The sequence below is a fragment of the Melospiza melodia genome, chromosome 2, assembly GCF_035770615.1.
Source record: "Melospiza melodia melodia isolate bMelMel2 chromosome 2, bMelMel2.pri, whole genome shotgun sequence".
NCBI classification, from domain to species: domain Eukaryota; kingdom Metazoa; phylum Chordata; class Aves; order Passeriformes; family Passerellidae; genus Melospiza; species Melospiza melodia.
In genome coordinates this window covers 66,364,193-66,379,554 of record NC_086195.1, presented here as the reverse complement: position 1 = coordinate 66,379,554, position 15,362 = coordinate 66,364,193, and the positions used below count along the sequence as shown (strand labels likewise).

At 46.3% G+C, this 15,362-nt stretch overlaps 1 protein-coding gene across 1 annotated transcript in view; it reads right to left on the bottom strand.

Annotated features, from left to right (window-relative positions):
- Positions 1-15,362, bottom strand: part of MYO7A (myosin VIIA) — a 63,702-nt gene that overhangs the window by 17,239 nt on the left and 31,101 nt on the right. Inside the window, exons 18-30 of the mRNA XM_063148691.1 lie at positions 14,725-14,883; positions 14,290-14,382; positions 12,855-12,949; positions 11,641-11,725; positions 10,550-10,768; positions 10,289-10,396; positions 9,529-9,738; positions 8,774-8,977; positions 7,791-7,967; positions 6,054-6,143; positions 4,732-4,859; positions 4,075-4,201; positions 170-289 (exon numbers count right to left, since the gene is read on the bottom strand). Coding sequence (XP_063004761.1) covers positions 170-289; positions 4,075-4,201; positions 4,732-4,859; positions 6,054-6,143; positions 7,791-7,967; positions 8,774-8,977; positions 9,529-9,738; positions 10,289-10,396; positions 10,550-10,768; positions 11,641-11,725; positions 12,855-12,949; positions 14,290-14,382; positions 14,725-14,883 — 1,815 coding nt within the window. The remainder of the gene's footprint in view (positions 1-169; positions 290-4,074; positions 4,202-4,731; positions 4,860-6,053; positions 6,144-7,790; positions 7,968-8,773; positions 8,978-9,528; positions 9,739-10,288; positions 10,397-10,549; positions 10,769-11,640; positions 11,726-12,854; positions 12,950-14,289; positions 14,383-14,724; positions 14,884-15,362) is intronic.

The window sequence follows — 15,362 nt, the reverse complement described above, 5'->3', positions numbered from 1 at the left end:
CAGGATGTGTACAGGGAATGCAGTATGTTGGAATTTAATGAAAATTGTTGACAGGAACAGGCATTCTGCTGTCCCACATTCTGTCCTGACAGACATGTGGTTCTTGTGACAGTGGAAGGCTTAAACCCTAAGCCCCAGTTCCCTGGGGAGGACATGGAGGGGCTCATACCTGCAGCTCCAGCCAGCTGGGTGGCTGTGTCCTCGTCCCGTTGGCAAACGTCCGCCTCAGCCTCTCTTCACAATAGGGAGCGTAACCTGGGGGGCCTCCGTTGATAAAGTTCCTTAAATACTGTCGGCAGCAGGGAACACATTGTTTAGACCTTTGGCTTAAGAGGCCAAGCATTTGCAAAAAGTAATGTTTTATTGGAGAAAAGCCCTCTGTGACTAATGACAGTGATACCACTCAGGCTTGGATGTTCCTGCATCACATCACTGGAAGCTGAGAGACAGTAGACAGTCTGCACCCCTGCCTTGTTCTTCTACTGTGCATTTCTGGCCTCAGAGGAGATAAGATACCAGACCAGATAGAGCTTTGATTGAAGCCAGAGCAGAAGCTCTTCTGTTCCTGCTATTGCTGCCAGGGATTTCTATCTTTGTATTTTAAAGATGTGTTATAAAATGTTAGTGAATGTTGGCCAAAAAGATGGGAGCAAATGAAAAACATGTATAAGTAATGATTCCAGAGGATTGTAAGTGAATGCTGCTAAGAACATTTAACTGACAGCACAAAAGATCTTTCACAGTGACATTAACAGATATCTCCCTAGTCAGATTTCAAATAGCATTTTGGCCTAAAACAGAATTTTAAGCACTTCAGTGTATGTTAAAAACATAACGACATTATTGTGATTTCCACAATATGAAAGATAACACACTCAAAAATTTTACACAAACACCTTGGCCAAAATGTTAGCAAAGACTAATAAATCTGTAAACCAATTTTTTCTGAGAGACTTTGTAGAAAGATAGAGTTCTTTGAAATGATAACACACAGCTATTCCTTCAGAAACACAGACTGCTTTGCAACACTGTCCGCCATAAATAACATGGCCAGAGAGATAGGTATCTCAGTAAATCCTAACTTACAGAGACAGTATGAAGTACCTATGTAACACAGGGAGGTTATAGGGATGAGATCTGTTGAGAGTTTTTTGCAGATTGAGGAGTTCTTGCTAGACAATGGCCATATTCAGCTGATGCACAATCCAGCCTGCTTGTAATAATGGACAATGGACATGCTCACAAACAATGAATAATGGACAAATTCAGAAATGGGGTCGGTATATTCTTGAAGAAGATACAAGAAGAAGAGTCATCAGGACTCAGGAAGTTTGTCAGCAAGCTTGGGAAAGTAAGAAAAAAGTGAGTCATGGGTGGGCCAGGCAACCACAGCAAGACGCGTGAAAAATTGGGTGATCCAATCAGTATTCTATATTAGACGCATGAACAGCGAGGATTAACTAATCATGTACTAGCTAGAGATGCGTGGACAGTAGAGATTTATTAAAACTATAGTCTTTTTAGGTATAATTAATTTGACTTCACTGGATCATATTGGTTATGGTGTGATGTCCCTGAACCTCTGCACCCCGCAGAGATCTGCTGCAAATGATTGTAAATGGCTGATGCAATGTCAAAGTGTAGGTTTAATTATGCTATTGCTAATAATGAACTATGTAATTACATATTTTTTCACATTCCTACTTCCTTGTGACTGAACCTTCCCACCTAGACCCACTGTTAGTTGAAAGAAAGGTGCAAAGAACAGGAGTGCTAATGTGCCTTGGCCCATATTTAACACATGATGCGATAAAGGTGGGATCCAAAGCATAACTTGAATATCTGGGAGCTGGAATACATATTGAAGACCTGTCTCATTATCAATGAAATCCTTCTCAAAATGTTCAGTTCTAATCGATACTTTTGAATGACAGAATCATAGAAGGAAATGGATGCCATGCAGAGGGACTTGGACATGCCTAAGAGTTGGGCCTGCGTGAACCACAAGAGGTTCAACAAGGACAAGAGCAATTTCCTGCGCCTGGGCTAGGGCAATCCCAAACACAAACACAGGCTAGGCAGAGAATGGATTGAGACTAGTCCTGGGGAGAAGGACTTGAGAGTATTCATGGACAAGAAGTTCAACATGACCCATCAGTGAGCAGTCAAAGCTCAGAAAGCCAAACGTGTCCTGGGGTGCATCACCAGCAGTGTGGACAGCAGGGCAAAATTCTGCCCCCTGCTCTGCCCTAACTAGATCCCACCTGGAGTGCTGCATCCAGCTCTGGGGCCCCCAACACAAGAAAGATGTTGAGCTGTTGGAGCAAGTCTGGGGGAGGCTGCTAAGATGCTCACAGGGCTGGAGCACCTCTGCTATAGAGACAGGTGGAGAGAGTTGAGGTTGCTCAGCTGGAGAAGAGAAAGCTCCAGGGAGACTTTAGAGCACCTTCCAGAACTTAGAGGGGCTACAAGAGAGCTGGAGAGGGACTTTTGATAAAGGCATGGAAGGACAGGACAAGGGGAAGTTACTTTAAACCAAAAGAGGGCAGGTTTAGATTGGGCATAAGGAAGAAATTATTTGCTATGAGGGTGGGGTAAGGCACTGGAACAGGCTGTCCAGAAAAATTGTGTCTGCCTCATCCCTGGTCAGGCTGAATGGAACTCTGAGCAATCTGGTCTAGTGGAAGGAATGCCCCCTTGGCAGCAGGGTTTAACTGGATGACTTATAAAGATCCCTTCCAGCCCAAACCATTCTATGTGTCTGTGATTCTATGATCCCGTGGTTGTATGATTCTATGTCTGAGCCTCCAGAACTACTTATACATTATTTCTGACAAGTGCTTCACTATCCTAAAGAAACCTTCTGTTATTAAAGATTTAAACCAACACAGCTTCCTGCACCATACTTCTCAGATCTCATTTCCACACTTAATTTAATTTCCTGTGACTTTGCCAGTGATTTATCTTCTTTATTAGATTTCACACTGACAAGGCCTGGGGATGAAGGAGGCATTTCTATTCTTGGCTTCAGCTCTTTCAGTCCTGAACACTCAGTACCTAATATGATATCTATGGAAATTAATGGAACATCTTTATTTCCAGTCAGGCAATGGAACAAATTGTCCAGGGAAGTGGTGGAATCATCATCCCTGGAAGTATTAAAAAAAAAATGCAGATATGGCACCTGTGGACATGCTTTAGTGGTAGGCTTGGCAGTGGTTGGATTGGCAGTGGTTGGACTTGGTCTTAGACATCTTTTCCAACCCAAACAATTCCACGACTCTCTAATTTGGAAAGCAGACTGTTCAAATCTAGGCAACAGAACTTTGCCCAGAAAAGAGAAAATCCTTAAGAACAACCTGATTTTCTAACGTGTCAGCCACTTGGCATCTCCCACTGACTTCAGTCCTGCTGATCCACAGTGCTGCTGAAGATGGGTTACATGTCATCTCATGTGGCTGTTTGGAATTGGATGTTCTCAATATGACACATGATGGGGAACATAGCATCATTCAGAGAGCACCTTTGCAAGCATACTTCCATATAAATTAAATCCTTCCCTTTCCATGTGCATTTTTTAGTATAAATTTATATTTGTAATTGGCTGTGCTCTACCTTGCCAGTTATGGTAGAGTAGATACCTGAGGTCATACTGTCAAAGCCAGTAAATGCTGAATACACAGACCTCTGCATATAAGAAACAGAGGAGAAAGGTGGGCTATTCTGGTCGTGTGAATTCCACTTGCAGGCTCCCCTAAACAAATTTCCTACCAGAAGTCACTTAATCACATCTTCACACATCTACATGCAGGAGACATCATGTAATTTGGTTATCTACGTTACCTTTAGAGTCACAGGAAAGAGACAGTCACTTCTCAGGAGTGACTCATCTGATTGACATTAGACATTGAACCTTGGATCATGAACAATTTCCTTAGGAACTCTCTTATCTTCATTTCTGGCAAAGACTGGGATTACCTCTACTGTGAAACCCAAGACAAAAGCTTGTCCCATGAGTAGAAAAGAAAATGTATTGGTAGATAATTCATTAGACAAATATCATCTACAAGTTACCTTCACAAACTTCTCAGAAGGAGCAAAACATCCCACACAAAGGGACATCAGTATCCAACCCCTAGCATGGCTGCTTTTGGATGGGTTCTGAGTCAGCTGCTTGCAGATTTGACAGTAGATTTCATCCCTAAAATAGGAATTAAAAATAATTAAAAGTTAAACAATAAAAAAGAGGAATTATTTTACACTAGCTTCTATTAATAAACATAAACACATAAATTGGCTAAACCAGAGATGAGCAAGTGCCCTTCATTTGACACTTTCCAATTTTTGAATGCTTCATTTAGCAGCTGAAATGAGTTTGAGTTTTTCATTAGCGGACCATTAAAAATATTCATACAAACAAAAGAGATACAATAGTCAAATGGAAAACAGAGACGTGAGGAACAAGAGTGGGCATTTAAAAGACCAATCCAGTGTCATTAGGACTTCCAGAAATATTTGAATCTGCATAGTCTTTCCACTGGGTCTGATATGGGCAGTAAGGAACATGATCCAGCCTAGTCTGCATTACACAACTTAACCATGAAAAAATAATGAAACAAGAGCTTTGTAAAGCTGCAGATAATATCAAACTTGTTTGAATAGCTCAAGAAAAGCTCAAGAAAGAAGGAATGGAAAGAATGGCATGTTCATGCCTTTGTTTTGATGTCTAACCTTAAGGCTGGCCTGAGGATGCCATTACCAATAATGAAATGGAGCTTCTCCAGGTTGGAAGTGGGTCTGTCCTCGAGCATGCTATTACCCTGCAGCGTAGACTCACCATCATGAAGTCTCTTTGTCACCTGCCAACAAAACATATTGGTCTCCTTCAGGACAGCCAGTCACTGTGGGCCCCCCCACCCCCATCCCAAGTGTGTGGTGCTCCCCAGAAGGACTCCTCCACCAGCCAGGAGGGCTCTCAGAAGTTCTTTGATCTAGGATTTTAAAGGGAATGGGAGGGTTTGACTGTGTTTGCTTTAATCATATATGGGTGAAATTAAAAATGGTCCTGTCTAGTTACACTTCCACCTGCTTGGTCCTTTCCCAGGGTTTCTACAATGGCACCCCCTTGTATCCCAGCTCTGAGCTGCTCCTGCTGCTAGGAGAGGGGACACCAAATTTCTTTGGAATAAACCATCTAATTGCCAAGGAGGACTTGTCCCTTTAATCTAATCATATTAAAATAATCATCAATGTTTTCACAGGCAAAATGGACCCATTGCCCACGCTAATGGTGCAGCTGAAACTGCTTAAGCATAGTGCTGTTTGTGAAAACAAGGATGGCATTTGTCTGCCTAGCAGCTCACTGTCTCAGCTAGTTAACCCCATCTCCATTTAGAGAGATAGACATTCCTAGAGCATCTTCAGAGCCAATTAGGGTGAGCTGGATAAGGCCCTGTTTCTCTCCTGTTTCTCCCCAATCTTCATGCTCTCAAGCAGCTGTAGCCAGGTAAGATGGTGCCTGCTCTGCAAATGGGCAGTCTATCAATTGTTTCCATCACCCCCACCTGAAAGATTGATCATTCCTGACTCTTTTGAGACAGCACTTCTCAAAAGCTCTCAGTCTGGGGTAACTGCTCCCATGGGGAGTTCTGTCCCTGGCACTGGAGTGGAGCAGAGTGCTGTTGGAGACCCCATCTCTGCTATCTACGGGCAGGAAACTAACAGCAGGGATAGCAATCAGACCATCACAGAGTGGTGAGAGGTATCAGCAGCTGGATGGAGGGCTGTGAAAGAGGGGAGGGAAGGTGCTGGATGGATGGAGAACAGGAGCCGAGGGGAGGCCGGCGCGAGGTGCAGAATGACTCAAGGAGACACGGGAAGCCAACCTTTCCCCTTAAACACTCCTTAAATCTTTCAGGCAGAGAGACAGGTAGCGCCAAACCCAGAGGAGGGCTGGTTCTATGTTGTCTAGGGAAAAGCAGAAGAGAGTCAGAGAGGGCTGCAGACAATCCAACGGCACTTGTGCTGCCAGGCGGCCAAGCGTCTCCCCTCACCTCCTCCGTCAGTTTGGATTTCTTCTTGAGTGTTAAGGAGACCAGTTTGTGCCGCACACTGTTCTTCTTGTGCCCATCAACATGAGTACTCTGCAAAGCAAGAGGAGGGGATGCAAAGTGGTGAGATGCAAGTGCTGAACAAGTGCTCTCTCTGCCTCCCTGGGCTCCTGCAAAAGACCATTAATCCTGAGCAGAGACTGAGATGTGTCAGAGGCTAATGGGAACCAGAAGTCTAGACCCATATTCCTGAGCCTCTGGATAACCCAGGGCTGGCTCTGAATTTTGTAAGTACTCTCTAATCAGTAAGTTTCCCTCAGATCAAAATTATATGAAAAAAGTTATGTTGAATACATGGCTGATTTGTGCTGAGTCCAGGTCCATCCATTTCTGCTGTATGACAGTGGAAATGAGACGAGCAAGGCCACTCTCTGAGACAAGCCATTTGCACAGCAGGTTTTTAGCTGGAAGTCATGTAGCCAGGGATTCATGGACAGGTAGTCCACCCCCTGTGGTTTCATAACTTTTAGCCAGTCCTGTGCTCTGTCAGGTTTCCCAGAAGGACACCTTTGATGTGGGACAGTTCCAGGCACTGACTATATGTCATCATATTATTTGCTGGCTTTCTGCTTTTATAGCAAACTTTTGGGCCCAGTTAACCTTTACCCATGTAAACAGCTTTGAAAAGACCACAATTTCACACCTAAATGACACTTAAAGTCCTGTGGCTGTGATGGTTTATATCCATTATAAACATGAGCTGGTGCTGTAAACCTGGATTTGCATATCATTTTGCTCAGGCATCTTTTTGTACTGTGAAGAGATGATTTAACCACAGTCAAAAAGGACAGCTTAAATTTCCTTCTCTTCTGTACTACCTAATATCTCAGTTGGCCAAAATACAACTTTTTCTAATAAACAAGCAAGAAGTTATGGGCAGAAGGAATGAAAGGTGATTCTTGGTGTATATTTTTACAGAATTATGATCCTGAGGCTACACTCATCAGGTAATTCACTAGAAGTGCTGAATGGTATCGTCATTTAAAGAACAAGAGATTTGTTAATTTACCTCTGCAAATACTACAGAGACTTGTCAAGAAAACTTCTTGAAAATTGAACAGTGGCATCCAGAAGATGCCAATGGCAGATCATATCTCATCCTGTTGAATAAAGCAATTGCCAAAGATGAAAATGTATCAGCACTGTGGACATTGATTTCTCCAGAATAACGTTTTGTCTGGGAAGGATACTAAGATGAAGTCCTCCAGTGACATCCAGAAGGCACTCAGGATGCAATAGGGATTTGGTTTTATAAAAATTTTTCTTTTCACAGCTTAATATCCTGGTAACTAATTACTTCCTGCTCCAAGATTAAGGGCACATTTTTAATTTAGTCTCTTCTGACTCAGGGCAGATCAAAAGGAAATCTCCAAGTAAGAAACATAGGACATTGCATTCCCCCCTGTACTTTAGGTGGGGAGAGGGTGGAGGAGAGAGATCAAAGTGCCATGAGAGATATCAGGGCACTTCCTTCACTGGGGAACATTCAGCTGGCGGACATTCAGTTCCCCCTGTGAGGAAGGGACAGGATCACAGGCAATTCTCCCTTCATAGCATAAGCGCAAATAAAATCAACAAACTGATTGCCTGCAGCAAACCCCACAAGTTGTTTCTTTCCAACACATTTCAATATCCAACACCTAATAATAACAACATCTCTTTTACAGCCACAACAGTTACCTCTCCTTCTCCCTGCAGAGCCTGCAGCTCTTTCTTATAGGTCTTCTTCCCAAGAGTCTCATAGATTTTTGTCATTACTGGTATCTTCTCACCCCCATCACTCATGGCTGTGTGGTATTTTGGCTCAGGGAGGTCTCCCATGAAACGCAGGATTGTGATCCATACGGCAAGTGCCGCCTATTTGAGAGGAAAGTCACAGCCTGTTAGCTCACACCAGGTCAGTGGAGGGGGTGGTCCAGCCATGCTGAATCCATCAGGATCCCCCCTGTGGTCTCTCTGTACATCTGCAGGAGATAAAATACTTCCCTCTATTGCCTGTGCCACATGTAACAGTGGCACACTGTTTTTTGCCTGCAGCACACACCCTCTCTGAATGCTGGGCAGGCTGCTGGCTGGGACCAGACATTCTGTGTGGCTCTGTGTTTGTGCCACCATCAATGTGTCTGTGAACGCCACAAGGGGTTTGCTGCTTGACAGGGAATGCCAACCTTACTAAGAGGCAGGGACTGGCAGCTCCTGACCCACAGGGGAAGAAGAACCACAGTGAAGGGAAGCTCATGGGTAATGTAATATGCATTATAGGCATGCAGGTTCAATCCATTTCTGCTCTTGTACTGCTGGCTATGGCACAAGCAATTCTTCTCTTCTAGCTCTTCATTGGTGTGTATGACAAGGCAAGAAGCAACTTTTCCAGCTCCCTAGAATCTTTACAAGTTGTGCTGAGGCAACAATTTCCATTGCCCACGTCCTGGGCACCTCATTGTCTTAACACCAAGGTACAGAGAGGGACCCTCCCCTCTAATGCTCCATCCCCCTGATATTCCCTGTCCTACCAGCACTCAAAGCATACTGGTGGGCAGTGGTCATGGACACGTGTAGCAGATGAGTGTATCCCAAATTGGAAACTCTCTCTGGCTGGAGGGTTACCCAGGTTTGCTCCAACCCACCCAGCCCTGCACAAGGTTTTTCATCCCCTGCCTCACCAACTGGTCTCCTTCATCTTCATGGTACAAGAGAGGCTGCTTGAGGGGCCGGCGGATGTACGTGTGTGTTGTTGTGCCCTGGAAATACGTGGCAGCAAACTTGGCAAATTTGTACTCTGAGAGGTCTTCTTCCTCCTCCTCAGGGAGAGGCAATGCTGCATCCAGGTCCTCTTCCTCCAGCTCCTTCTGGACTTGCTCAAGATCCTGTTGTGGAAGGAAACGTCAGACACTCAGCATGGCTTTGGATATCAAACTACCATTTCCCTTTGGGCCTGACTTTTCTGTCAGTCTGATTTCCATCCCAAAACAAAAAGTCAGCAGGAAGAAAAACATGGAATATAGCTCTGGAGCCCATGCAAAGCCCAAGTTTTGAAGGACATGCCTGTGCCCAGGAATATCCCCAGAGCACTAGAAGATACAACAAGCATGCCCTATGCATAGCATGAGGAAAGGATGTCTAAGAGCTAAATGCCATGAGCTGTGATGAACCTAAAAGGAAAGACCTCAAAGGCCACAAGTCCTTGATGACCCTATAATGACAGCACTCTCCTCCATTTGGTAGTCCCAGGGAAAGATGCCAGGATGCCTGCCCATCTCTAGCCACAGCACAATACCCTCTGGGGTCACACAGGAGAGCCTTACTTTGAAGGAAGCCTTCAGAGACCCACTTTCTTATTACTGTACTCTTTCTTGATCTATTAATATTTTACTAATGCCTGTCATGTGACAGCTAGGCTCCTGTTCATCTCCAGTACCTCAAAGCCATTGGGTGCCTGTCCCTCCTGGCCAGGAAGAGAGGAGGTTGTTCCCAGGAATCCAAACATTTTGTCCACCATTTCTGAGTCATTCACTGGCTCATTGCGAGCTCTCTCCATTTTTTCTAAGAGCTCTTTCTTCCGACGTGCTTCCTCTTTCTCCTTTACTTCTCTCTCTGCATCTTCCCGTGCCAGCTGGGCCAGGCGTACCTGCAAAGGGAGAAGTGCAGTGACTGAACTGCTCCTTCCAAAGAGCTGGCAGTAAGTTCCACAGGGCATGGATTTAGGAAGGCAGGCTTCCTGGTGCTTAGGGCACTCTATCTGTATCATGACTTGGAGCAAATCAGTGACATGTCCATGTCTCAGTTCCCCAGCTGCAGAAGGACAAAGCAATGCATTTTCCCCATTCCTTAGTGCCTGTTTAGGGGCGTTGGTCCATGCACAGCAACTCTCAGTGACCTAATTTTTTTCTTTTACACAACAGCCCTGCATGTCCACACACACACGGAGTGTCCCAGTTCCCCCTTTATACAATAGCAAAAGTGAATAATAACTATAATCTCTGGCATTCCCGTGCAGCAAATCAGAAATTCTGGACCAGACTCAAACTAATAGAGCACAGAGTACTTTGGTCAATTAAATACAAATCACTCAAGCAGGGCAGAAATCCCTTAGATATTTTTGTCATTGCCTCTCAAAGAAGCAAAACTAGTTCCTGGAGAACAGACAGAACCCCACAAAGAGATAAGTCCCCATGTACTTGGTGTTTCTTTTCTGCTTCTTCTTTGGCTTTCTTGGCACTCATCTCCTTTCGAAGTCGTTCCTCTTCTGCCAGCCGAAGTTTCTCTGCTTCCAGGCGTCGATAATACTGTGGGAATAAACAGAAGAGACTTTCTGAATAGGCATCTAATTATTTTTGGAATTATTTTTTCCCCTTTAAAATTGGATCCCAAGAGCACACGACACAGAAGCAGGTGTTTCTCCCCTCTCCCCATCTCCGTTCCTCCTCCACGGTACTCACCTCGCCCCGGAGGCGCTTGTAGAGCCTTCGGGCGATCATGCCGCGGGCGTAGGCCTGCACGGTGAGCACGGCCCAGAGGCGGTGCCGGAAAGCCCTGCGGACCAGGTAGCCCCGGCACCGCGCCTGGAACTCGATGATGCGCCGGCGAGCCATGTGGTACTGCTTGTGGAGCTTGCGGGATCGGTACAGGGCCTGCAGCCTCAGGAAGCCAATCCGCATCTGCCAGAGGGAGCAGGATGAGACCGCCCCGCCAGCCCGGGGCTCACCCACCCTAAGCAGATTTCCACTGCTAATCTCCTGCTTGCACGGCTGTAAATACAGGCCACTGAAATCAGTCCCCACGACAGCACACCTTCTGGAGGGAGGTTCTCCAAGAGGGGGGAGAAATGAAGCTGTCTGGCTGCTGCATTGATTCAAAGCCCAGGAAGGACAAACACAGTTTGTTCCCCACTGAGCCTTTGAGAGGCCTCAGGATGTCTGGTTGGCCATTCCAAGGTAGTCACGAGCCATAAAGGTTGCTCCTGTGGAGGTCCAGAATCTACAAAACCCCTGCCTGACAGTCAAGGTGCTGTTTGATGGCAGGAGGCAGCATCCTAGCCAGCCTGGAAGTGGCTATTTCTATCAAGTTGAAGGCTTGAAAGATTATACTGAGATACTTTAGACCTTAATACACTTTCCAAAAGACCCTGCTGTTGGGTCAAAACCAGTTGGAACAGGGAAGAGAAGAGGACTATGGACTGGGAGAGTGAGAAATTCAAATATGGTTCCACATGGAGATGGAGTACATTTTTTAGAGGAAGCTGCTCTTGAGTTTTCAGTCATCTGGAAACTAGGGGAAGACTTACAAAACCCCAAATGACCAGTTGGTGCAATGGACATATAAGTCACAGGGGAGAGGACAGCTAGAAGATGGTCTCTTCAATGAGAGGACAAAGCAAAAGAGCAAACTTCCATTCATCACTCCAACTGATAAAAGCCAACCTCACCACTTCTGACATTCAATGGGACATTTTGAACCAGGAAACCCTTATGTATGTCCCAGGTTAGAGAGGCAGGAAGGCAGAGGTGTGAGGAAGCACTCCTGTACTTACAGCACCATAGTTCTTCCTGCAGTTATGTCCACGCCAGTATCTCTGAATCATCAGGACTGAATTTCTCACTTTCAGGAAATTGGACCTGCAAAAGCATTTCAATTATTTACCTCTGTGGTTTGGCCACAAGTTATCATCATCTCCTGGGCCTTATTTCTTTGAGATTTGAATCTGAGGGTCCAGGTGGAACAACCATCCCATTTTTGGCTTAAAAATGTCTCCTTCCCCAACTTTCCCTGCTTTCATAAAAACTTCTGTAGGCACTCTCTCTGAGAGGTCTCTGCAGGGAGATTATGCCACATTACGGAAATGGGAAGAACAGGAGATGATAGGAATCCCAGCCCAGCATCCTCTTCTCACACCTAAAATCTCATCCCTATGTGTCCTTCCCATTTCATTCTAGCACCTGAAAATGGATTGAATCCCACCCAAATGACTGAGAGCAAACCTCACCAACACCACGCTGCTATCCCTATCTGCTCCTCCAGTCCTTCTCAGCCTGATCTGATCCTACCTGTACACAACATGGAGACAATTGTGTTGGGAGGCCTTGGGGGGTTTCGTCTCACTACAATCAGTGTGTGTGAAAGATTGATGAGTTATTTAGCATGTGCCCTTTCTGCAAAGCACAACCTGAGTCACAGCTGTGGCTTGGACACTCAAAGAGCATAAAACCCCAAGAAATGTCCCTCCTCTGCAGGTGAAGCTTGTCCTTGGCTGTGGCTCCCCCTCTTCATCCACAATAGTGCCATGAGCTACCTGTCCTCTTCCTATGTCTCGAAACTGGGTTGCAAAGGGAATAGTTCTGAACCCCTTGGGCTTTGGGGAGAGCAACTTTAGTAGCAGTGGCGACCCAGCGTTCCCTCAGCAGTCTTGTGGAGATCTCCATAGATTGGAGATCATGGCCTCAGCATGGCCTTCAGGTGGCTCAGAGCGCTCTGCTGCACTGTCATAGCAATACCACATTCCCTGAAGATGGCACTGAACAGGGACAGAACATCCTATTCTGTGCAGGTTTGAGGCAGATAACACAGTTATCCTCTTGTTTCCTCTACTGTTTTCCTCTAGTACTTGCTGCACCTGAGTGTCAACACATCAGGGGTCCCCTCTGGTCTTCTAGGCACCAAAGAAGTGATGCAGCCTCCAGGATCCACTTGTTGGATGAAGCATCCCACATAGCCCACCTCCCATTTGGCAATGAGGTTCATACCTACCTGTCTTTATACCCACGGACCACCTTCTGGATGAGGATGACTTTGTCCGTGATGGCCTTGTCTCTCTCAATCTCCAGCAGCATGTCGTGGTGGTCCTGTGGGAGGAAGCAACACAACATCAATGTCTCAGACTCTTCCTCTGCCTGATATATGGTCAGAGTGGGTGGTACAAGACCCTTCCCCAGGATAACTGATGAAAATAAACTCTGGGGTCGTTTTACATCCCAAGTATTATGCCACTTGCTCACTGGGGAAGTCCTAACATAAACCCTAGTGATCTATAGTCTTCCTTCCCAAATGAATCAGGTCATCCAGAAGCTGCAAATGCAATACTTCACAGTCTGAAAACTGCTCCTCCCTGCAGAGCTCCCTCCTAGTGCTCTCAGCCATGGGAGCAGCTCCTAGGAGCACTGGAGAGGTTTGCAAACAAACTCCAGGCTACCTGGGTCCCATCACTTCTTCCAGCCAAGACTGCAATGCTTCCCTAACCTAAGGAAAAAAAAGCTCTTCAAAACACTGAATTTCCTTTGCCCTGAGGCTTTCAGATACACCAATCCAAGCTTTATTCTGATTCCTCCCATGTTGTGTGTGATGCAGCTTTCTTTCCCAGGCATGGCAAGCTGAGCCATGCCACACTGCGTGCAGCAGAGGCAGTTCCACATGTTTCCTGCTCTGCTCGACCTCCTGTGGCCCCTCAGGGCCTCCCAATTTCTCTGTTTCCTGCCCTGACAGCTGTGAAATCTTGATAACAGGCTCTGGAAAGAGCAACTAGTGCCAACAAGTTCTGGGGAAGAGATGGGGGTGTTTGTTCTGGCAGTGGGATTTGGGGGTGAATTTAGGTGTAAGCAATCACGGTTTATCACTGTGATTTTTGCTGAAGAGAAGCCTCGCCTTCCAAGAACAGCAGAGGAATGGGTTTGTAAGAAAAGATGAGTGTGTAAGGGGCTGCAGGGGACCTGCAGTGTTGGACTGCTCTGCGTCAGCTGGACTGATGCAGAAAAGGAGACTGTAGGCACATCTTGGGTTGCGCAAGGATGTGCAGAAGAAAAATGAATCTGTTGTGCTCATGTCCCTCTCGCTGCAGGGCTCTGCATGGGTATCCCTCCTGCTGCTGTGCCTTTTGGGTGAAGGCAGGAGAGGTAGCTGAACCACTCAGCCCAGGAGGGAAAAGGCTGTGCACTGGATGTGATCACTTTTGTGTCGGTATGGATTTGTGAATGCATCAGAGCTGGCACCATGTCACCACCTCCTCCTGCCTGCTGCTCCTAAACCGGCCCCAAATGTTCTGCCTTAAGCCAAGGTCTACCCACTGACATGCCAGCCCAGAGACCATGGAAAAGCGGTATGTCTTGTGATGGAAAGGAAATGGTAGGAGACACCTCCAGAGGCAAGGATCCAAGATGGATCCCAAGAGGGAATGTGGAGAACCACCCACCTTTAGAAATATCTTTGTCTTGCCAATCTGCCAGTCATCATGCTTCCCCAGCACTGCTTCAGCAATGCGCTGGCAGGTCCCACGCAGGTCACCCTGACAGAAAAGGAGCTGGGATTCACCAGGACCAGACTCATCCACTGCTCCTCCCAGGCCCAGTGTAAACCTCTTCTGGTCCCAAATCCTGCAGTTTTCTGCTAATGAGCTTTTTATGGCTTTACTGTCACTTTGTTTAAGATGAGCGAGACAGCCTGAATACGGTACCTGTCCCTGCCAGCCCTGTAACCATTTTTCTTCACTTGGAAAGCCCAGAGCACCACTGTGACACTGGGGGATCATATGTTGCATAGTTGATTTTGGAGAGGAGGCACACCCCATAAATATCTCTGGAGATTGCCCGGCAGAGAGTGCTCACTGCCTGTGAAGGAGGACTCTCACCTGCTTGTAGGCTGGCTTCACCCCCGGCATGAGCACCCGGTAGCGGTCCACGAACTCCACGAAGGTGTAGCGGATGGGGTACCCCGCCCGGCGGATGCGGATGGTCTCCATCATCCCTGAGTACCGCAGCTGACGGACGCACAGCTCCCGGTCAAACAGCTGCGGGGGTTACAGGACACCAAATCAAATCACCAGGGGTTTGAGTACAAATCTTTCAGGGCTAGTTCATTGCACTTATGGGCAACCGTGCTGTGCTCCACATGGGCCTGATGAGGCACAGGCTGCTGGAGACATTTTTGATTTTCTTTGCATGGTTTTGTTATCTAATTCATCCCACGCCTTTTTCTTGGACTAACCAGAACAATACTCAGAAGCAGCAGCATGGTATGATATATGGACCCAGAGAACATCAGCCAGGATCTCAATACAAACAATTTTTTTCCCCCCTAAAGCACATTTCAGAAGGAAGTAAAAGTTTTAGAATAACATAAAGTAACAAACAGCCAGGACTTTCCACTGACCTTTCACTTCCGCCATGCCATTTCCTATCACTATCAGTACGTTTTCCTTCAAAGGCAGGGACAGAAAATGATCTCTCAGACAATGTTCTCTTTTGCAGTCACCCTGCACAGCTCTGT